The sequence below is a fragment of the Equus quagga genome, chromosome 6 (assembly GCF_021613505.1).
Source record: "Equus quagga isolate Etosha38 chromosome 6, UCLA_HA_Equagga_1.0, whole genome shotgun sequence".
Taxonomy (NCBI): Eukaryota; Metazoa; Chordata; class Mammalia; order Perissodactyla; family Equidae; genus Equus; species Equus quagga.
In genome coordinates, this window is record NC_060272.1 from 74141460 (window position 1) to 74166331 (window position 24872).

Below are 24872 nucleotides of genomic sequence, written 5' to 3' on the forward strand. Positions count from 1 at the left end.
AATAAAAGGTGGCCAAGAGTATTAAGTATTGGATAAAACTGGTGGCTTGGCAATTAGGGAGATCTCTGACAAACTGACAGCAGTTTCAACAAAATTTTGATGACACCAAACTGCAGGCATTGAAGAAATAAATGCATAGTAAAGAAATCAGGGAAAAGAACAGAATCTATTCCAAGGGTCCCCAAGTAAGAACTCCACAAACATAGTAATGGAGATCAGATGGGCATTATGAATATTTCAAACAGCCATATGAAAAATAAATTTAGCCTCCATCGAGCTACAACAGATTAAGGAAAATACTAAGTTTCTTTGAGTCTCTAATCAGCATATTATATATACGTACATTTTTTTAAAATGAAAGTATGAATCACTGTTTTACAAATGTCATGTGCTCAGTAAAAGACAGGCTTGGTAGAAAATAAATAGAAAGATTATTAAGTACTAAAAGATTGGGAATCATGGGGCTCTTGAAAAAATCCAGCACCAAAGAGAAATGCAATTATGAATGATTCAGGTAGAAACCTTCAGAGAAAGTTTTTGATGTTGTTTTAAGGCTTTTTGTTTGCTGGTTAGTTGGTTGGTTTTCTTTTGTTTTCAGAAGAGAAAAAACTTCTAAAGATGTTAGGTCAGGATTAAGAAATCAATGTAAAGAAATGTTTAAAGTTCCAGAAAGAAAGGCAGTTAAAACATCACTGAGAAAAAGATGAATCACAAGAAAAAAGGACTGACCTTACAAATACTACAGAGTTATAGATCAGTTACAGTCCATGTTTGGAAAACATGGGTTCAAATTTCTGCTCCTCTACTGACTACTGTTTAACATCACTTAGCGTTTCTGAGGACGTTTCTCCATTTAACAGTAACATCTGTCCCATAAGCTATGAGGAAGACCAAAAGAGATAATACATGTAAGGAGCTTAGCACAGTGCCTGGCACACAGTAACCGTTTAAGAAACACAGCTATAATTACTAAAATAAAATATAGATACATATCTCTCTGACCTTCAGATTGAGAAGACCCAAGCTCTAAGGAAAAGAAACAAATGAAACAGGAAAGATTAATATATCTGGCTACACAATCCTTAAAAATTTTTTATGTGAAAAATATAAAATATTTTTAAGTAAGCATCATACAAAACTAAAAAAAAGGTATAGAATTGATTTATATAAATTATTTTTCCTATACAAAAAAAGATAAAAACCTCAATAGGGAAAAAAATGTACTGACGTAATCTTTGCTCTGCATAAACAACACAAGGTACCCAATTTAGGAATTCACAAAGATAGTAATGGAGACCAGATGGATATTTTTCAATACTTCAACATGTGACTGATAACGTGAGGTATTTTGACCCTCTGATACCAGACCAAGCTAATAAGGCATTCTTTATGTCCTTAAAAGAAAATAAGTATTTGAAGCATAAAATAATAGTACTATTTGAAACACCAGATTCAGATAACACCAATTCAATCTTTCGTACACTGAATGCAAATAAATCTACTAGAAGCTGTTGTACTTAAAGCAGAATTCTAACGTACACATTCTTGTACTAACCTAATGATTTTGGAAGCTGTGCTAAAAAAGAGATGCCTCAAAATTGCCACTGGGATAAGCGGGGCAGTTGTGGGGAAGATGAGTGGCTACACCTCTGCATTTAGCAGTGTTTTACCCCACAACCTACAAGCAGTGCCAGTTCCATCTGTATCTGTTCTTATTCAGTTGGGGTCCAATTTATTTTCAACCTTTCTTTTTAAAAGTGAAAAATAATTCTAACAATCCACATCAAATCTCTCTCTTGCTGATTTCAAAGATAAAAATTCAGTAAACTATATCGATATTCTTAATTGACATATTCAAAGCTTTCCAATGAAATTTTAAGTATATGATTATGTGTAGCCTCCCCCACTCGAGTTTTTCCTTATTTTTAGAAAAATACTACCAAAATTTCAGTTGGGGCAAATACCATGTTTTGCGTTATTTTTGCAATAATTTCTTTATTTCTGTGCCCAAGGCAACATTAGTAACAGATATTGCTATGTTGTTAATACTGAACAAACCAAAATGTTGTGGAACCCCTTCAATAATACACGGTTGATGACAGAAATAAAACCAAGTTGTTAACCCTGCTATATCTTTTCTGCATGTGGTACGTATATGTGGGATTATAGGCTTTTAGCTAGCAGTATATTAAAAACACCAATTTACTCAGAAAGTTTGGCAGGAAAGATACTCTACCTCCAGCTAAACTAAAATTTTGATTAACAGAACTATATTATACAATTAACAATTTTTAAAAATGAGAAAATAATAACTACATCCAAATTAAAATCGAATATAATTCAAATTATTTTGCAGGTACTTCAGAATCTTATACAAAAGCTAGCCTTTGAGTTATAAAAGTTCATTTTCATTATTCAGCACTGATAAGGCAGAATCAAAGACTGAAATGTATCTGAATAACTATGACAACATACTACTCAAGTTAGTTTTAGAACCAATACTTGATAGGTTCGTTTACATAAAATTTTTATTTACTAGTAAAAACGTACAAAAGACAACATATGGAGCTTCCCGCTGTTCAGATTCCAAATAAATTAGATTTTCTGTAATAAATTTTATAATATGACTTTTGAATGTAGTACCCTGAATAACTTTGTGTACTAAAAATAATTGAACCTAACTGTTAAGAAAATCCAAAAAGGAAAAACTAAATTTAATAAAAGAAAAGGAAAATATACCACAAGCAGAGAAAGCTCAAAAAGCCACCAAACAAAATCATTTAGTTGGTTAACGGACCACTAATCTTAACTTTGATTGAAAGAAAAAAATCATGTAAGTGTATCAGCTAAGCCATCCAATCTCACACCCACCACCCCACATAGAAAGCAGCCAAGATATTCACTTTCAAAAAATGTCTAATAAAATTATTTTTACCTGTAAATTGTTTTCTGTGACTCTGTTCCACCAAACCATATTGATGGGTACTCCTGATTTACACCTGTCAGCAAGGCAGCCAATAGGGTTCTTTGCTTTTCGCGCCTTTGATCCCATCGGAACTAGCCTCTCCTCCAGCATCCCCAGGCGATACTTCCTTGGCTAGGAAAAAGAAGGAAAGAAACCAGGCCACTCCTAACATCCCCCACACTAATCCAAACTAACATAACTAACATGTAGAAGGCATCAGGAATGGTGGAATAGGAAACAAGTAAAATTTCTAAGACACTCCCTCTAATGTCCTTATCACTACCCACCATTTCCCACCCCCGCCCCCGATATACACCTCCAAAATAACCCACAGTCCTAACAGGCTGAACAACATTATATAAAGCAACAGATGTTTTAGAGAAATACATTATAATCTGATTTTATAAGACTTTAATAAATAGAAATTAACTAATCAGCAAAGTAAATGCCTTGCAAAATTTTTTCCACTGGCACTTACCTATTCTCACTGCAATATGAAGAAATGGCTTCAAGGGCACCAAATACAGGTAAAAAAATTATCCAAACTGTTTTCTTTTTCTGCATCCCATCTCACTTATCTTTTTCCTACTGAGAACTACCCCACCTAAAAGCAGCAGCTAATTCCTAAGGAATGGATTTTCTAAATTTTTAATATTCTATGCACATTAGACCAGAGTACAAATCACTCTGTCTTCAGTGGGCATTCAACTTAAAGTACTCAATGAAAAGAAATAACTCCAAACTTTAAAAAAAAAGTACACAAATCTCATTGGTCTTATAAATTCAGTAATTTGAACAGACTGATATTGAATAAATTGCCCAATAAAAGCATAAATTCATTGGCTAACATTATAACAAAGTTAGTAAGTGATCTTAATAGTGGTTGGCAGGGCTGTTTTATACATGAAAGTTAAGGACATTTTCCATCATCTTACTTCTCTTAATTATAGCAAATTTGCACTAAATTGCATCTTAAAGGGAATTTGTATGTATTTTTATCCCTTTAGCGAATACTGATTCATTTTTTAGAAGGTTATCTAATTTAAGACCTGAAATAAGAAAATCTATGTTTACTCGTTCTGTCACAAGACTGCTGAAGCAAATATTTAAAAGTAACTTTTTCCAAAAAGGTGTCATAGCCAGAGAAATATAAAAAATAATTTTTCCAGTATAAAGACGACCAGTTTGAGGAAAAGATTTGATTTCTAAATTTCAAAATGACCTTACAAATAATGGCTATGGAAATTATTCTATGCACATTAGATTCTCCACTCCACAAATGGGCTCTGCCGTGTTGTCTTTGATTTAAGGAGGAAAAAAACCATTAAACTTGCATAAGAAAGGTAACTAGACTACCTACCTACCCATTATTTATAGCAACAGACAACGTTTCATGGAGCTAAAATATTTTCACCTCTATGCAATCTTGGACTGATTCAATTACCCTCTATGTCTACTCACAAGCAATTTTTTTTGGATGATAATAAAAACGTACCCTTTGGAACCATATTATAAATGAAAGAATTTTAAAGTAAGCGATTTCTAGTAACATAGCTCACAACTATAAGGCTTTGATACACAGCAAAAATAAGATAATCTTCATTAAGCCTTCACTAATTTAAAATTTATAATTTAGAAAACGTCTGAGCTAATAACTATCATAAAATTTCAACATATCAAAGAATACTTATTTAAACAAAATCACAATCTGTCAAACAGAACTTATACAAGGACACCTAAATTCCAGTCATATATTCGAAAGCAAAAAAATTATTATTTTAAATGTTCTTCTGTTACTCAGATCCTTCACAAATTCAGACTTGCTTTTGATCCAGTTACTACAATTAGTGCAATTAATTTTCTTATAATAGTGCATTCAGCAACACAGAAAAAAGGTTTTATATAAATCCAATGTATCATTCCTCCTCCCCAATAGCTCTCATTATATGTTTCTTATTTTTCCAAAGACGAATTCATCACTCCTCTCCATCACCCCATCCCCACAAAAACCTATAATTAGCCTAAGGCCTTTCCTCTTGGGTAGTAGGGATCCCCTAACACATGCCATTGTAGATTTAAGTTTCTTCAGTAAAGTGCCAGAGATTAAAGTTTAATCCAAAAGTAAAATCTTCTATGTGATTCTGAATGAAAAGCCCTAAGGTACCAATACCATTTAAAACAACACTGTAAGCAAGAGAAGACAAAATAAGATCAGAAAAGAGATGGTGGCAATAGAAAGTATGATGGTGAGGCAAAAAGATATAACATAGACGTCTCACTGCATATGTTAATTATAGTAAAATCTCATCTGTAAGCAAATTTCCAAATTACTTGAACTAGTATTTATTCCTTGAAGAAAAAATGTACTTTCTTTTTCTTTTTTTGGTGAGGAAGATTGGCCCTGAGCTAATATCTGTGCCAATCTTCCTCTATTTTGTATGTGGGACACCACCACAGCATGGCTTGATGAGTAGCGTGTAGGTCTACACCTGGGATTCAAACTTATGAACACCAAACTGCCGAAACAGAGCATGCAAACTTAACCACTACACAACCAGGTTGGCCCCAAAATGTATTTTCAACTAAACATCTGAGAGCCTACTTTGTATCAGTAACCATACTAAGTACTTGGAATACAATAATGCATAAAACACTCACCTAGTAGGTAACAAAGTCACGCAAAGAGAACATACTCATTGTGATATAACAAATGCATATATAATCAAGGTACCAGTAGAGCAGAGACAAAGAAGGTTTCACAGAGAAGGCAAATGCCTGAGCAGTTTTGAAAGAGGAGTAAGTGTGCCTAGATAGAAAAAAAGAGTGAGAGTGAGAGAAAGATGTATTGTAAGCTAGGAAAACCGTATACATAGAGGCATGTGGGCACTGTGGTTTTAAGGAAAAACCACAGGTATTCGGTCTACCATTAGTAGAGGGCCACCGTGACAGCAAAAGATGAGGCTTGAAAGCAATAAAAAACCATAAATTGTTTTATATCCCATGCCAAGGAGTTTGGACTTCATTCCATGTGCAGTGGGGAACTCCTGAAAGCTTATGAATGAGAAATAAACTGAAAATAGGTAGACAAATTAATGCACTCTGGCAGCAGTCCAAGTTAGGTTTTCACAACCTTAGCATTACAGACTTTGGATAATTCTTTGTTATGAAGCCTGTCCTGGGATTTGGAGATGTTTAGCAGCATCCATGGCCGCGATCCATAGATGCCAGTGGCACCAAAGCCCCAGTTGTGACAACCAAAACTATCTTCAATGCCCTCTGGAAGCAGGGGGACAAAACTGCCCCATGTAAGAATCACTGGTCTAGATGAAGGATGTGAACTCAAGGAAACTGCAATGGAAATGGAGAGCTAAGGCCTGGCTGGGGAAAGATCTGCTGGGTTAAAAACAACTATTGGTGGGGCCAGCCCCATCACATACTGGTTAAGCTCAACATGCTCTGCTTCAGCGGCCTGGGCTCACAGGTTTGGATCCTGGTGTGGACCTACACCACTCACCAGCCATGCTGTGGCAGTGACCCACATCAAGTGGAGGAATACTGGCATAGATGTTAGCTCAGGACTAATCTTCCCCAAGCAAAAAAGGAGGAAGATTGGCAAGAGAGGTTAGCTCAGGGCCCATCTTCCTCAGCAAAAAATAAATAAAATAACCAACTATTGGTGAGTAACTGAAAGTAGGAGGTAAGGGAAATGGAAGAGTCAAATGAAAGATGAGGAAATAAATGAGGCAAATGAAATTTTACAGGAAATGTTTATTTACCCCTGAAGTTATTCCCCTCAAGTTTTCTGAGTTCGGTAAGATCCAAACTCCTCCCCTTTCCCTTAGCTTCCAGCAATCGTTTCCTAGATCAATCTTGAGAATGTGATGATCAAAAAAAACAGTAAGTTCCCTTGTTGATCCTCCACCCTTGACAGCCTTGCCAGTCCTGGTTATTAGGGAATGGAAGCATTTTAAAATGTCACGTCCTATTGGTAAATAACCAGCTTTTCTGCTCCACCTCCTAGTAAGTTAGTATTACACATCAAAATTCTCAATCTTTTTGTTTCTGTGGTAAAATATTCAGCAGAGCATGTAACTGTTTTATTTCTCTCTAATATATACAATTTTTACTTTAAGTCTGAAGATTCACTACAAAAGTGATTTTTATCATTCTTCACAAAATCTAAATAAACAGCACAATAAGATAGTATAGTTGAAAATAGTCTTACCCTTTTTATTGGGCATTTAAAAAAAAAACAGCCTAGGGCTTGAACAAAAGCTCCCAGGACAAGAAAAAGCTTGAGAATGTATTCTAGATTAGCACTTCTCAAACTGTAATGAACAGATGCATCTTCTGAAGATCTTGTTAAAATAAAGATTCTGATTTGGTAGGCCTAGAGTGAGACCTGAGAGTCTGCATTTCTAAAAGGGTCCCCAGACTGCTAGCACTGCTGGTCTGGTGACCACATTTTGAGTAGTAAAGTTCTAGAGAATGTCAGAGAAAAGACCTGGATAAGAAACAAGCAGCAGTCCAAACAGAAATTGGGGCCTCTCTCCAAAATGAAAAGAGACAGGGGTTCAACAGCTCAACATCACCTCGTTATAGCTTGCTCTACATACTCAGAGCCTTAAAGATCATCACTCATAGCCCCTAAAGCCCTGGTTCCTCAAAACTTCTTGCCCTAACCCGCTAAAAGCTCATTCTAAATGTTTAGGACTAACAGAAGTCTGCTCTCCTTCCTAACAAATGAGATAAGTCTCTAGACTATGTCAAAAGAAAGAACAGCAAAAGTAAATTTTTAGGACTGTTTTAGTTGAAGAGTCTAAATGTGTACACATTTTTTTTTCCATTCATTCATTCACTCAACATTTCAGCATAAGGCTCTCTGCCCTTCCTAGAAATACAACGATAAGATCTATTCTCTTCCCCTAAAAAGTTCACAGTCTGGCAAAAGAAAAATCTATAAATACCACTGCTTTTATAGAAAATGTAGTTAAAGCTGCCAAGGAATAGACCAATTTTCAGTGCACAATTCTTCTGCTAAATTGCAAAACAGCATCAGCTTGACAATGCTTCACATTACCAGCATGTTATTATGCCTCATAATCTAATCATTAGTAACAAACTAGAGAAATCTAATTGTTATTCTAAGACGAAAAGTTTCCAATGCCCTGAAGTTTAAGAATCCCCTTTGAACATCAAAAACATAATAACTCTGCTTTCACTTTTGTACTCTGAAACCACAAATGATGATTTAAAGTTACTATGAAAGAGACTTTTAAATGACTTGCATCTTATTCATCAGAGCATCTTTACATACCTGGAAAATAGTAGTACACATATATGAAATATTATCTCCCTCCAGAGAATGCTTAATGAATATGGTCATTCATTGCCTTTTGCAGTAATAACTCAGCAACCTACCTTGTGCCACTCCTAAGGGTCTAAGGTCTACAAATAGAAAACTCTGGCCTAGAATTCACTATATATTTATTTGAAAATAAATCTGCATTTCTTTTACAACCTCTTCTGGTTCACAATGGTCTTCCTTCAATTAATTAAATATCCTAACATTTTAGCATATTTGTAATTATGAGAACTAAATATAAGACTCTAATTCCATTAACCATCAGTGGTTAATCCAAACTCATTGGGAAAAAATAGAACACAAACTGATTTAAACCATTTGGATTTTAAAATCAAATAAATTAACTAATTTACATAAAATCATCAACACCAGGAAACTGTAGCTGATTTATTAGCTAATTAGGTGTGTTAATACACTTGGATTTTAAAGGTTCCTATACCTAACTAATTTATAACAGTAAATTCAGACCTACGAATCACTGTATCTTGGGCTCCAATCAATTTTCTCTTTAAGTAAAAGACTTAAAAATCAAAAACAAAATAAGTCAGCCTCAAAGGTTATGTTGTATTTTGTCCTGCAATTCATTATCAATCGTGGGCTTTTTATAAAAATGTATTAGGTTCCTCACATTTCCACTGTTTAAATAAAAACAATAGTATGATGGGATGCGCAAATAGGTTCTATAGAAAAACACACTGTCACTGTTAAAGACTCATGGGCAGGTAAACATCTATAAACGAAAGAGAGCTTTTAATTCATGGAGTCAATATACAAATCAGTATAGGATGGGAGGATGAAAATAGGGGATGATGCTAAGTAAAAACAGATCTAAATTCTATCAAATGTAGCAGAATGGGATTTACATACAAACATCTATCTTTAAGCTCTGCTATGAGTCAGATCCTGGGGAAGGAGTCTCCCAATATTATCTACGTAAATTTAACAAAGCCTACAAAGCAGCCATTACTTCTGTTCTCAAAACCTAAACATTACAATGAAGTTTCACACCATCAAAAATGACATCAGTTGGAATAGCCTTGCTAAGAAAGGCCACATTCAATTTCTAAAGGACTGGAACACCAAACTGCAACTTCTTTTATTCTTTTGCTTTAGCGTGGAACCAGAACACAAGATGTGGAGAAATAAAATATCATGCCAAAATTATTAAAATATTTTAAGTGAAAGTGAACAAAGGTTTTTCTTTAAAGTCATGAAAATTAGTTCCACAATAAACTACCAACTGTAATGATTATAAAAGTTTGGCTTTTTTTAAAGATTGGCACCTGAGCTAACAACTGTTGCCAATCTTCTTTCTTTTTACCCCTCTGCTTTTTCTCCCCCAATCTCCCCAGTACATAGTTGTATATTTTAGTTGCGGGTCCTTCTAGTTCTGGCATGTGGGACGCTGCCTCAACGTGGCCTGATGAGCGGTACCATGTCTGCGCCCAGGATCCGAACCAGCGAAACCCTGGGCCACCAAAGCAGAGCATGAAAACTTAACCACTCGGCCATGGGGCCAGCCCCTATAAAAGTTTTTATATGAATTACAATCCCTTATCAAAACCAACCATCATGCTAAAATGACTATTCGCTTATTAGCAAAAGGTTCCCTTTTGATTTATTTATATGTGTACCTTTGCTTAAATTCAGTCATGAAATGAAGGAAAATATCTTCAGAAATAATCTTTACTATAAATTGAACTTAAACTAAGGTAGTGGTTAATCAAGAGTAATCTCACACACATTCAGACACAGATAAACATCTATTTTAAAATTGCAGCATCATAAGCCATAGAAGACTGTAACAACTGCCATTTGACAAGCACAAGGCACTATGCCAAGCACTTTATACCCATTAATGTATTTAATACTCATAATTCTGTAAGATAGCCACATTATAATACCAACTTTACAGAAAAGAAAAGTGAGGCTTAGACAAGGTTAATATACCTCATCTTTAATCTCACAACTAACATAAGGTTGGGTTCCAGAGCCTGTACTCTTAACTATGATATTCTGCCTCCAATTCAAAGAAATCTATTCCGCATTCTCTAATATTCCCTAATATATTACAATCTTAACATTATTCTAACTAATCCTAAAAGAACCAAAGACAGATTCCTAAAAGAATCAATCTGTGAATCTAGTTGGCATGGATGGGATCAATGAGAAACAATAGCTACAGAGACTTCATTCAAAGAAACAAAATTACGCAGTTCCCCCAAGCCCATTTTCAAAAAGCAAGAAGAACAAATCTTGGGAATTAAATAGAGTTGGGGAAAATTATATAGTTTTGGCTAAATTTAGCTTAAAACTTAGGCTAACATGTTTGTGGATGAGAATTCTAAACTCATCTTTACTAATTTATTCCTGACCCCTACTTCCTAGGAAAATAAAGATCAACCACCAGCAATGAAAACCTCTTAATATCAGCTTCTACACTTTGTAAATACGATGACCGGAGTAGAATGTAAAGAAGCCAAGCAGATCATCTCAGAAGGATCCACTAGTTTCTAGGTTCAAGAAGTAAATATAATTTTACTAAACTATCATTTTTAGGTAAGAACTCAAAATCCCCAAAGCTAAAACTAGATAAAGACTATAGCCAACATACTATCTATAAAGGTATGCCGTTTCAGTTTATGTGTTTAAACATGGTAAAGCGTCAAACACCAAACCACCACACGCATCTAACAAAAAAGCCTCCAAAACAAAAATCTCTCATAAGATTTTTTTTAATCAATCAATAAGACAAACTTCCCTTGCAATCATAAATTTGGAAGACTTTTTCTTGACTCAAAAAAAGCAAGGGGTCACTGCACACAAAGTACCATTAAAATAAAGTACACAAAGTGTTTTTGAACTCCTAATTTGTTACAACAAAATTTAATCTGTTCTTTCCAAAGCACATCTTTATCTCAACACAATCCTGGAAGCTCAACCTGGAGTACTCTTTATTTAGCAGGAAAATAAAATCAACCCTTTCAAAGTTGAGTCTTTCTCTATAGAAACTACCATATTTTTAAACAATCTAATGTTTTCATATTTTCAATCTAATGTTACTTGCATAATATTTTAAGAAAACAATGACTGAGACTGAAGGTAAACAATGGCTAGAATGTCACATTTAAGTTTGACAATTAAAATGCAGAGAAGAGAGAGAACATATTCATTTGCTAAGAGAAGTTGATTACTATACTACTATAGTAATAAGTGTTTTTAGAGTAGAGTGTAAAGAAGCCAATCAGATAATCTAATAGTTAAGAAAACTTATAACTAATAAGTTGTACTGCTAAACTATACCATTTTAGCAATAAAAATGATAGTGGATTCAAATTACATAAAAACAATGACAGTCTTTTCAATTTAAAGTCACTAACTCATCAGATAGGGAATTACCATGCTATTTTAACAAAAATGAGCTTAATATTTTTTTCTTTTTTAATGTGCTTAATAAAAGACAAGCAGAGTAAGTATGACGTTTCAAAGCTGATGGTACAAATTACTTGTGAAATTCAATACCAAAAACAAAATGGGAGGAAGAGATTGAAACATCTGATAGAAGATACTTAAATCTCTAAAACATACACAAAGAGCTTACAATGAACTCAGAAAGGATAACCCAACAGAAAAATGAGCAAAGGACATGAAAAAAATGTCAAGGGCCAATAAACATAAAAGAGAAGTTCAACAGCACCAGTAATCAAATTTAAACAATGAGGGGGGATTTTGCCTATAGAATGACAAAGATACGCAAGATTTTTACATCTCAGTGTTTTCAAGGTTGCAGAGGTTTCTAGTTGCAGAAAAACCAGCACCTATGAGTAGGAATATAAATTTGTGCAGCATTTCTAAAGAGGAATCTGTCAATTACCAGAAGTTTGTGTATTCTTGCCCTAGAAATTGTGTTTATAGAAATTTACGCTGAGATAATCACATAAATGGAAAAAGCAGCAGGCGTAAGGTCAAATCAATGTTCTATCTCCTCCTCTGCATATTACCAGTGGCCTCTCCACTACCTCTCTGTTTTTCACCTTATAAAAGACTCAGTCATCTCACCCTCTCATATTGCCCTAGAGAGATTTTCTTCTCTAAAATGTAAATAAATGTTATCTATATTATTCTAGGTAAATTACTTGATCTCTCAAAACTTCCATTTCACAATCCAAAAAATGGAAAAAACACAGTTTCTCAAAGAATTGTTGGAGCAATTAAATGATATAATAAAATATACAACACAATTTATAAAAGAATTATTTCAATTTTCCATATTACCTGGAACACACACAGAAAATCACTGTCAATATAAATAAAACCAAGTTTCTGTCTGCCACTACATTATGAGAAAACTCCAGATGAATTTTTACCAAATCTGAAGGATGTGTGAGAAGCTAACAGCTATGTGAGGAAGAAGCAAAAAATTAATGTTGGGGGAGGAGAGGCCTGAACACCTCAGAGAAAAGATGGACACCCTCAGAGTAACTACTGGAGAAATGCTTTTCCAGTGGGCAATTCCAATACAGCTTGATCCAGAGTGAGTAGCAACAGATATTTATTTATTTAATAATAGTTAACAACTCCCAAACAAGGCTAGAAAGGTTTGGTGAACACCATGTATTGCTACCAATTAACAGCTATGATTTATTCGGCACTTGTGTGCCAGGAAATGTATCTCATTTAGTCTTCACAAACAACTCTACATAGTAGGTACTAAGTATTATTATTCTCATTTTGTGAATGAAGAAACAGAAAGGTTGAACTAAGCTTAAAGACACAAAGATAATCAGTGAAGAAATAGATACTCAATTCAGATTGCCTGGCATCCAACTCCAAACCCTAAAACCTTAACCATTATTTAATACTACTAGGTTATTACTGTTCCCACTGTTTGTTCTTTATGAGAAATAAAAACTCATCAAGAGTCTCTGAGCAAGCTACAAAGAGGAACCATGGGTGCTCATGTGCCTATGGGAACTTGGACTCCAACAACACTACTAGTTTCTGCAAAGGACCCACTCATACATATCTCGAAACCTAAAACCTCACCTACATCTGGCTTAAACTGGGATAGTGCACAATCCCACAGCTTGGCAAGTGGAGGTGAATGAAAGTTTAGTCGATTCCAATAAAAGAAGAACTCTGAGCATATTAATTTGGAATTCAAACATGACTCTCCATAGAAACATTACCGCACAATACTTAAACGGGTAAAAGAGACTAATATGGCTGACCTAGAAACCTAAATACTAAGTAAAACAATGCCTGAGAACATAAATCAAAAATTTAAAAACAATGGTTTTACAGGTGAAGTTTCAGACTGTGATTTCCATTAAGATTTCAGTTATTTTTCAATATTTTCTCGATTTTCTCATCTTTTATTTTTCCTGAGATCAATACTTGGTTTGATGTTCCAAAATGAGCCTAACCATCAAAAGGATTAGGGAAGGCTTACATTCCAGATTGTCTATGCGATAATCCTATTAGTTTCTCCAAATTTACTTTAGTTTTCTCTATAAAAGAACTCTACCACAAATACTCTCCTTTTATTTCCCTTTTATTCCCTGTTTAGTTCCCTGGAGTAGAAATAATGTAAAAGTTATCTTTCAAAGACATTAGAACAGAAATGCTACCAAAAAAAAAATTCAAAAGCGAAATTAATCAAAAAACATACAGTACATATCATCAGTAAATTTTGTAGTAGAGATGGCAGAAAGAAGGACAGATGCTCTTAAGATAGAGAACAGTGGGAAGGAGGTTCCAAACTGAGATCAAACAGGGAAGGAAGCAGAGAAAGTACTATTAGTGAACTTCCACCTGAAGCAGAACAATCCAGAACCGGGCCTCCACCACCTACGTCTCCTCACAAATAAGCTATCAGCAGCTAAGGCAGCCCTTTTTGATCTCATGTCCCTCATCCTAACAAAGAGCTATAAAATCACGAACAGAAGAAATAAACATGATACTTCAGAAATCTTTATCCCCTAAGTCCAAAGAATTATACTCGTTATTAAAACCTAAAAAGTTTACAATTTTTTGTAACAGTGAAAATCTGTTATCCCATTATTAGAAATAAAATGCAAATGCCCAAGTAAAGCTGCATATTGACTGAAACACCACACTAAAGTACAACTAAAACAAGAAATGTAAAAGACAGGCACCAGAGCATTTTTCGCTTTAATGGGGAGAGGAGGGAAAGCTGAATAGGAAAATGACTAGATGACAAAAAAAAAAAAGGGCAAAGAAGGGCCAAGAAAGATATAAAAGGGGAAGCCAAGAATGTCAGACGCAAATTTCAAAGGCTTCTCACTTTGCCTAAGATTTGTCTCAATCATCTGTGGTTGCCCTGCATAAAAACTCACAGGTTAGAAGAATAGCTAGCAAGATATCATAGGACTGAATCACTTCATTTATGAATATCTGTATTTCAACAACTAACTTTGTTACAAAGATACTTTGTTCCCAAAGGATTTAAGGAGAATTTTACTGCTGTCTAGATCACATTTGTGATTCACAGTGACTCTCAAGTCTTTTTCTGTCATACCAGTTCTCAACCTTATCTTTCTTGCTGTTAAGGTTTCCTCATGTATTAATCTCTAATATATTAATTCCCATTTTCAACAAAACTCCATCTCTAGTGTTTGGGGGGACTTAACTCTCCCACAGAGTATATAGCCATAATTCAACTTCTTCCACCACCACCCTTGGCCAACAGTAATTATACACATTTTCAAATAATGGCTAGTTTTTCTAAGTATAAAATTAGGTATTCCTAATGTGGAAAATAAAGAAAAAAATCAGTGCTTCTCAAACATCAATTATGGAAGATCACTTTTTAAAAAATTTCCTATACATCATGGTCCTATACTTTTGTAAAATAAAAATAAATTACTAGAAAAATGATCACATATTTGGATGCTGCAGTATTATCAAATTGTTAAACGAGTTTCTAAACATTTACTTTCAATGTTTTAACTTACCTCCCTACAGACAGGTTAACAAATAATTCATGGACTAGCACTGGTCCCTTGATACTCCATGAGTGGTAGTGCTCTAAGGCATATATTTTCAGTATACAACTCTTCAGGAAGTTTTTCACATAACTAACAACAATAAATCAACCCAGTCGAATGGCTGTGAACCTCCTTGGACTGTTTTTCACATCCCACATTTCATTTCAGTAAGTCCCTATAGATACAAGGACCTCAGCTGTAGTTTCTCAGCTTATTTATGATAGAAAGAAGAGAATTAAAAAATTTACTGAAGATCCTAACTCTCTAGTTGTAATCAAGCAACACTTTCTGCTTACTATCTGTTTCTCCATATTCAAAAATGTCAACTCAAAACATCTTTTCTCCATTCACTTTTCTGAATCTAGAGAATTCTCTGCTACTTCGCAATCATCAGATATTTAAATTGGCACTAGTTAATATGCTGCTGGGTAAATGTTCTCTAGTAGGTTCATGTATTCCCTCTACAATTAGATTTGAGGAAAGCAAGAAAAACATCAGTCCATTCTTTTTTAATTTTCCACATAGAAGACAGTTAGACTGCCTACAGTAAAAACACCTGACTGACTGATCTGATCCCAATAATTCACATACCAGACAGGCAAAAAGCAGCATATCTGGCCCAGGGATTGGTCCAACTGAGATTTTCAGAAAATGATTTACCTAACTAGCTATGAAACAGTAGTATGGCCTAACTACTTGTTCTCTGATACCATTATGAAATAAATATCATTGAGTAATCAGGATAGCCTGCTTAGATCAACCTGGAATTATAATTAAATATTTACATAAGTTAGAGTTACTTCCACTAAAATTACATCATTAAACAGACATTATGAATTACTACAACAAGAGAAAAATAGATAAAGTCTCCACATACCTTTAATTCACAATGTGTAGCATGCAATACTCTTATGCCAAGAGTATTTCCAATACGAAGAGATTTTAAACCTTCTCAACTCAACCATTAACAATTTAAAAATACATGCAACTTGTACTCACACAGATTGCTAACCATATAGCCCACTATTGGAAAAAATCTCTACATCCCTACATGTAATTTTAAATGTAAATGGCAAGAAAATATGGCCCTTCAAAGACACACTGTAAACCCTGAATTTCTAAGTAGAGACTGACACACTGGTCCTTTCAGTTTAGACAGACATTGAGTTTACACTATGGCAATTATCCAGGCCATGCTGATCATTTTACAGATGTGAAGATTACAGACTAGAAAGTTGGCCCAAGGTCACAAAGCTAGAAATCAAGCACCTCAAAAATCACCGCAAAGTACTCATTTCACTATAATCAGCTTCCATTAGGATATATTCTAATATTTCTCCAAATATTGAGGTCATATTTGTAGTAATATTTCTTTTTATTATTTTTCTTTACTAAAATAAATTTTAAAAGAATGGGCACTATATCTTCCTTTCTCCAATCTCCAGGGATTTTTGCCATTTTCTCAAAAATAAGTATCAGTAGCTCTAAGCCATATATTTCAACTTTAAAATGCATTCCACCAAACTCTCATATTAGAATACTTTTAAGTATTTATTTGCCATTCTAGTTTTACTTTCTACTTATACATCAGAAATGTTACTTATCATGGGTAACTGATTATTACTTTAAGGATATAAAAAGGCAGAAGGGGACCCCCTAAGACTACTTAAGGGCTTTTCACTTTCCCCCTATACTACATAGCTCCAGATAACTTGATTTCTAGGTTGTACGTGCTTTTCAGCATTTTACTGTTCCCTTCCATATTGACAGGCTTTGTCTATTGTCACTTCTCACTACCGCCAATGAGTCTGCTTGTGTCCAACGCTATTCCACTTCTACTATATGGATTTAGAAACCACATATTCCAATTTATGAGAATAGTACGTAAAGCAAGAATAAACGCATTCTTGGTGAGAGCCTATAAGAAAGTCTATAAAATCAACCCATACATTTTTTTTTTAATATTTCAAAGTAACCTTTAATGTGTTCATTACAAATGAGAACTAAAGTACTAGAATTTATTTACTTCCAAAACTAAGGCGAAGGTAAAACTTCCTAAGCTAAAGGAGGGTGCACCACTATATAGCTTACTTCTGTCAGGAATATTATGAACCTACTCAGTTATGTCCCATCAAAACTTAAAATTAGTCCAAGGAAGTAACAAGGGGAAAATAAAGCCTTTTCTTGTTTGCTTCTTTCAAATTCATCAGATAATATTTATCGTGTACCCAGAGGGCATACAGTACTCCTCAAGGCACGATCCATAACAATAGCCCTTTCTAGAACACTAAACTACCTCAGCCATCTGCAGACGGCCCCAACCAGATTTAAACTACCTGTGAAATATAAACTACTAGTCATTTATTCTAAATGCATACATTCGAAGCTACCATTTTAAAATAAATTGGAAAGTAGGGAAACCTAAAAAAAGATACATTCTGCTTATCACACTATCATAAACATCATAAGTGTGTGTGTGGGTATATATAGAGCAGATAATCAAGATTTAAATATGATGGTAAAAAATCAGGAAATGTAGATTTTACCAAAGGAACTACAATAACCGTCCCAAGCTACAACTATAAACAGATTCACTACTATGGTCATTTGCCTAGGTTCTGAAAAAAACCCAATCAACCCAAACAAAACAAAAACAAAACAAAACAAACCCACAATAAAACCAAAACCTATACTAGAGTAGGTGGCAATAATTAATATATTTCTATGGAAACTGTCTCATGCCTTATAAGCTCCTAAAATAAAATCAAGGTCACTATGTGACTAATGATAGCACTAGGAGAAAAAAGAACACTGAAAGGAAAACAGTCTTCAGCCTTAGTTTCAGCTCTCTCTTCAGATCAGCATTGAGTACTTAATGTCAGATACAACATTTTTGGCTTGTCAGACCAGTAAGTCATGTTTTCCCACTGGCCAAAGGCAGCTGAAGAAACAACTGCTCGAACAAACTAAATGCTGTGACATGAAGCATTTGACTTCCAAGTCTGAGTATTTAGTTAAAATGATTGGTGAACATTTTAACTGGGCAAAAGGAATGGCATCCATCATCCAAACAGGCTCACTTCCCCCAGCCCCCGAAACGAACAGTAGTTATAATAGCAAAAGAAACAAAAAAAGGTTTTTTTGATTCTTTAGAGCCAACTATGAAAGAGGTCAGCAATATATTAACAGCAGCAATGGACAAGGAAGAGCAAACTAGTGGATGAAAGAGTCTTGCTGGACATTTGTTCATCTTTTTCTGTATTAGCCAGAAGATCGCAACTGGCTTATTTGGACTTTTCAGGTATATATGTCTTATCTCCTTAGATCCTTCACAGATGTAGAATTCAGTCTACCTGAGGGCTCTATAACCATGTAAGAAAGCTTTCTTTATCTAGCTTGGTGGCAGCCAAAACAGACTCCATGTCATTAAGGATGTCAGAACTCAAAGTTTCCTGCAGACTTGGCATCAACTCCTCTCCTCCTATGTTCATTCCGTCTCCCTCCAGTGTTCCAAGGTCCACATTTATCCCAGGAATGGCTTCAAGGTAGTCTGGGAAACGGTTCTGCTGTGAGGGTAGGGTGCTTTGGTTGACAGTATCACCTGTATCCATTTCATCAACACTGTTCAAGAAGTCATCTGGGGTTCGAGGGACACTGTAGCTGCTCATGCTTAGTCCACTGTCTGTACTCTCATCTCGAGAGTGGTAGGTGCCACTGTTAAGAAAGGGATCTGAGCTATTGGTCGTCATTGTTCTCAATTCCTGAGACATCCCAGGAGAAGATACTGGATTTTGAGTCCCACCATCCTGCTCCAGTGTTGGTAACTGGCTACGGAGAGCTAATTCCTGACATTTTGGAGAATTTGCTGTGCTGGGATTGATATTCCGCATTGCCTGTGGCCTCACCTGCCGAAGCAGTTCTTGCTGCTTCAGTCGCAGTCTCTCTTTCTCCATTTGCAGTTGCTGCAGCCGCATCTGTTGCTGCTGCTTGGAGTTGCCACTACCCATGACTCCTCCCTGTGGGCTCTGGGGAGCCAGGGGTGGTGGCTGTTTCACTGGAGCACTTTGACTGATTCTCTGATTCATGGCAAAACGAGGGTCAAGCCTTGGGTCTAGCCAAGAGGTGGTCTTGTTCTTATGGTTTATATAGTATATTTCTCCATCCTGAGTCATGGCTTGTTCCCATCCATCAGGAAGAGGACCTGAGGCTGAGTTCATCATATTCTGCTGCACTGGTGGACTGGTGGGGGCCGTAACGTTCATCTGGGAGAGCATGGCCTTCCTGGGGTCCTGCCATGTTGTTGTCTGATCGATGTGATTTAAAAAGTATCTCTGACCAGAAGATGTCTTCGCCATCTCCCAGCCTGCTGGCAGAGGTACGTCATCTGGTATCTCAAAAGAAGACTGTCGAAGGTGTTGAGCAGCGGGTGTAGCTGCTGGGCCAGAGACTACTCCAGTGGGAGTCAATGTCCCAGGCGATACGGCTCCCAGCTGCAGGGAAGCTGGAGAGGAATGAGCCCGAACATGCTGTGGAGTCAGGGCTCCTGCAGTGCCTGCATCAGTACTGGCCTGTCGGGAGTGGGATTTGGGCTCGGGCGGCTTGAAGGAGGAGTCCGGCAGCTTCCGGAGCCTCATGGGCAAGGTCTGGGGCACGTTGGCTGTCTTGGGGTTCACGACGGCGTTGAAAAGCGCCTCCAGGTCGGTCTCCGAGTCCCCCCGGACGTGCACGATCTGGTGCCCGGCGGGGGGGTCCTGCGACGCCGCCTGGGACCCCGGGGGGGCGGGCTGCCCGGGCCCGGACGGCGGGCCCTGCCCCTGGGGGGCCTGCGCGGGAGGCTGCCCTTGGCCCTGGGGGGCCGGCTGAGGCGGCGGCTGCTGCCCGGGATCCATGGCTCCTGCCTCCCCCGACGCGCACCCCGACCAGGGGGGCTGAGGGCTCCGCCCGGGCGCCCCGGCTCGGGCCGAGACGGGAGAAGCGGCGAGGGCGGCGAGGCGGCGGGAGCGGCGCTCTCCTCGCTCTCAGGGCCGGGGGTGGGGGGGGGGGGGGGGGGGGGGGGGGGGCCCCCCCCCCCCCGGGGGGGGGGGGGGGGGGGGGGGGGGGGCCTGCGCCGCGGCCCCGCATCCCCCGCCCGGCGCCTCCGCCCCCGCCCGCGCCCCGGCTCCGCTCAACCCGTACATTTTAATCAATCAATTCTAGTTGCTTAAAAGCATTTTGTAATTAATTACTTCCTTCTTCTCATCTATGTTTCAAAATGGGGATTTAGGTATATGAGGTTTTGGTGTTATTTATACCTGACCCCATAAATTTTTTTGTCTTGAAAACATCTAGTCTCTTTGAAATTCATTTTATACTACCCTCAATCAGATACTTTCTAAACTAATCTTAAGTTTATATCAGTTTTCTAAAATTAATATTCTAATATTCTTTTCTTTTGGGTCTTCCTTCCATTACTTAGGAAATTGAATTAGTTATAACTTTATAGAAATTGCCACCAAGATTTTCAACCGCCTGAACATCTTTAGCTGCAACTTAACCTAACCAAAAATACCACCTTCTTTAGATTATTATTACTAGTAACACAATGATTCTTGTTAAGACTCAAAGGCATCGAACTACAATAAAGTTTTCATTTCTACTTGTCACAAAATCAGTCCCTATAAAATATTTCAAAATCTATGCATGGTCTACCAAGCTCAATTCCAAACAAAATTAATTAAATTTCTAATAAGAGAAGATTTTAAATTGTTTTCAAACAATTGGACCAATTATGAAAAGTTAAAGATTTTACGTTTGCCTTGTAATGAGGAGTTCAAATTTGGGGAGATCTCTTTGAAATTTAGACACAAAATAAAGTTAAAACATGATTAACATGCCTACAATGGGTCACATTAACAGCAACTACAACATTAAATTAGATGTTATCTTAAAAAAAGAACACATTAAGATAAAGAAAATGAGCAAGAATAAGCAGAAGGATTTCACCCCTTCAAATAAAATGTCTCTATTCCATGCACAGAGATCAAATGAAATTCTAGATATAATATATAACAAGGAAAAGGGTAAACAAAAGGCAAGAAAAACATTACAGTCCATAAAAAGCCCTCCCTTCACTTGAGAGAATATTGACCATTATGTAGGTAACACACCAATGTCACCTCTACATTCTATTTAGTTTCACGTAAGTTCAACTTCACCTACCTTTCTTCTCTGAGAGATGTTGAGGGCACCAAAGTCATTAAACAAGGATGAAGCAGGTGAAGTTAGAGCATCTGGAAGGTAAGTTACGTAAGTTTCCACAGAGACAACTCAGGTAACCCACAAATCTAATAAACGTTTAACTTGACAATGCTTATAACAGTAATAAAAATCATATACCATAATAGTAGTTAAACTCAACGTCTTGCATACAGTGGATGTTCAAATATTTTGAGTGAATGAAACACAAATTGGAGAACACTTCATTCAGCCAATACTCAGTACCTATTTATTCAGAAGCTATATGGATTAGGATGCATCTGCTTGCTTAGAACTCAAAGAAAAATCAAATAGAGAAAAAAGACAAAGACGACTCTTAACCACATTATTAGGAGTCTGTATATAAAGAAAGTCAGTCTACCTGTAGTGAATGTAGTGAATGTTTGTGTTCTTGAGACTAAATCATGAGAAAAATAAAAGGGGGAGCTGGGGAGGAAGCACAGTCAACCACACACTGGGATCAGACTTCAATTTTAACCCAGAGGCAAGGCCTTAAAGCCATCAACTCTCAGAATATTCCATATTTTTAAGTTTATTGCTAGATATTTGATATTCTTACTAAAAAGATAAGGTAAATTAAGTTTTTAAAGATGGAAATATTAAACATTTCAAAACAAACACAAATTTCAAAGATTTATAGGTTCAAAGTTCTATTACTCCAGAAGTTATAAATGAAGGTCTATCTCTAAACTGTTTCTCACCTAACAAATCAGAAGAGTTTTTCAAAAGGTATGCACGATATACACTGAAATAGTTTATCTTCAATTTTAAGCTTTAATCTTATGCTTCTGATTAAATTATCTGTGAAATCTTAAAAAATACAGTAAATGTTCTCATTTAAAGGAAACAAATCTCTTCATAATGCAGTACAGATAGATAGCTGCCTAATTTCTCTGGCTTCTTCTGCCTGGATTTTGATAATCTAGTTCTTCATTAGAATTAACATTAATTTAATATAAGTAATACGAAAGAGAAAGAAGCTAATAAAATAGTAAGACATAATGTATTTTTATGTAATTTATACATTCAAGGCATTTAAAAATAGGTAATATCATTCACCCTTTATGCTACCTTTCATAGCAGTTAAAAGTCAGCACATAAACTCTATGAGAATGCTAAAAATATTACAATGCTACCAATTAGTTTCTAATAATTTTATTCAATATTAAAATGTTGCTATTTTTTTCTATAGCAAAAGAAACAAAGGTTGAAATTTCCAAATAGTGAAAGAGATCTGATACACACACACACACACAAAATGGCTATCACAGGAAATAATCAACATGCAAATTCTTATTCTCATCATTATTAATAATTGTTAACACTTTACTGAAGCAGAGTATCAACACTCAATTGTTACATATTCTTTAAAAACCATTCTTGAACATTTATTTTAAAAATAGGATACAGAAAGATATCTGGCAATTCTATATCAAAAGCCTTAAGAATGTCTATAATTTCTGAAACAATAATTCCATGTCTAAGAATGTTTCCAAAAGAAATAACTCAAAATATGAACAGAGACTTATATAGTCAAGTATTGGAGTGTTACAGTTCTTAAAAAAAAAAAAGAATAGAAACAAAAATAGTTAAGTAAATTATGAAAATAAACAACAGAATTCAATTTATAAGGAACAACACTCATAATTTAAAACTATATTTAATGCCATCTTTATTATTATGTATATACTTATTATGTATATATGTGTGTATGTGTATATATATAACCAAAATCTTAGTTATCTCTGAGTGTGAAGATAATAGATCATTTTTATTCTCTTCCTTATACCTATCTATAATTTTCAAACTTTCTACAATGGATATATTGTTTTTAGAGTCAAAAATATATATATAAAAGAGAAAAAGGGACCAAGTCTTACCGTGGCCTGCATATGGCTTGGCACTGTCATTTAGAAGGCTTGGGGAACTGCTACTATTAGTCATTCTCTGAAAAATAATACATATATAAAATCACTGAGAAATACAGAATTAAGAATATTCAACCAATTAAGTTAAGATTGACCATCTTTGCTTATTCCTCTCCAACCCATCTTTCACATTACTGACACTCTAATCTTCCTATAAATGTTGCTGCTTGAGTTACAATAATCTATGCAAAAACTTCCAAATACTCTAACACATCAAATGAAAATTTTACTCACTAGTCATGTATTTAAAACCAAAGTTGCAGACCTATTGTGAATTGCACTTCTATGACTTATTAGCCTGGGCAAAATAAGTAACTAGATTTCTTTGTCCACAGAATAAAAATTCCAATATCTATCCGAGAGGATGTGAATTGACTATACGTAAAGGCAATACATGCTCTCTAATAACCTCTCCCAACACATACTGTCCTTTATACTCCTTATAGATTCTATAAAATTAGGCTATTCTCTGCTCTCTAAACACGTCCCATACTTTCTTAACATATTCCATAGTCTCTCCATTGTGAAAGGCCTTTACACCATACCCACAAAACACACAGAGGAGTGAAACTAGTCTCTTTCTAACTACCCTCTAAATACTCCACTGTCATCCCACCCCCGACCCCACCCTTGAAGCCTCACCCTGAATCCAACCCTACGGGACATGGCTTATCTATATACCACCCACCTCATCATCTCCTAAAATCCCACCCCCTGCTCAACAAATTTAGGAATAAATAAACACTCTAGTTGTCCCCCACCCCAGGAATAAACTTTACTGTTTAGTGCCATATAAATTCAGACTAACCATACCTGCACCAAGGGATACTTTGTTTCTACAGGGCTTCCAAATCCATTGACTCCAATAAAGCTGGTGCTGAAATAGGAATCTGTGAGACTTGTATCAGTTAAAGCACCTCCATCTATTCCAGGAACTAAAAGAGAAGGAAAATTCAAGTATTTAAATTACTTAAAAGCAAAACACTGATGTAGTTTTTGTGTTCCTAAATAAGTTTTAAAGTCTCAAATCTCTGTTACCCGTTCATGACAAAAGGCAAGACCAAATAAATACTGGCTCAGCTCTAAAAAGCTGTTGAACAAAGCTCAAGTTGACTGAATTTTTTTCCACACAGATAGTATTTTGCATTAGTTACCTAAGACCCACCAAGCACAACACAAAGAAACAAACCACACTTGCATTTCCAGTTTTCTCACCAAGTTTTTTTTCTCTAACTTTGCAAAATGACAGTAAAATATAAACCACAGCAGTTTCTCCTGTGAATCTTCATATGGTAAAGAGAGGCAAGTTTCTCAGGACTCATCTTACGAAACAGACCAGCAGTCCCACA

At 35.9% G+C, this 24872-nt stretch overlaps 2 protein-coding genes across 11 annotated transcripts in view; both read right to left on the reverse strand.

Moving 5' to 3' along the window:
* Positions 1-24872, reverse strand: part of PAN3 (poly(A) specific ribonuclease subunit PAN3) — a 137517-nt gene that overhangs the window by 91048 nt on the left and 21597 nt on the right. For 6 of the 8 annotated variants that reach the window (XR_006889093.1, XR_006889094.1, XM_046664631.1 and 3 more), the window contains exons 2-5: positions 24337-24458; positions 23476-23542; positions 21539-21609; positions 2936-3097 (exon numbers count right to left, since the gene is read on the reverse strand). Coding sequence is in view for 6 of the 8 variants with exons in the window: in XM_046664631.1 (XP_046520587.1) it covers positions 2936-3097; positions 21539-21609; positions 23476-23542; positions 24337-24458 (422 nt within the window). In the remaining 2 variants the exon portion in view is untranslated. The remainder of the gene's footprint in view (positions 1-2935; positions 3098-21538; positions 21610-23475; positions 23543-24336; positions 24459-24872) is intronic. The other 2 variants (XM_046664635.1, XM_046664634.1) reach the window with 1 other exon arrangement.
* LOC124241076 (transcriptional coactivator YAP1-like) lies at positions 18642-20229 on the reverse strand. 3 transcript variants are annotated; one of them, XM_046664638.1, is made up of 2 exons: positions 19542-20229; positions 18642-19427 (listed from the first exon to the last, which is right to left on the reverse strand). In XM_046664638.1, exons 1-2 carry the CDS (start codon positions 20227-20229, stop codon positions 18703-18705), a joined length of 1413 nt encoding a protein of 470 aa, XP_046520594.1. In that variant the 3' UTR covers positions 18642-18702. The 3 variants fall into 3 exon arrangements, with proteins under 3 accessions (XP_046520594.1, XP_046520593.1, XP_046520592.1); XM_046664637.1 differs by having other exon boundaries at positions 18642-19185; positions 19246-20229; XM_046664636.1 differs by having other exon boundaries at positions 18642-19185; positions 19234-20229.

Bases quoted from the DNA above. Each gene is read 5' to 3' on its own strand.
- LOC124241076 (XM_046664636.1), bottom strand. From the start codon at position 20,229: ATGGATCCCGGGCAGCAGCCGCCGCCTCAGCCGGCCCCCCAGGGCCAA. The intron at 19,186-19,233 runs GCAATGCGGAAT...CCAAAATGTCAG, and splicing joins TTCGGCAGGTGAGGCCACAG to GAATTAGCTCTCCGTAGCCA.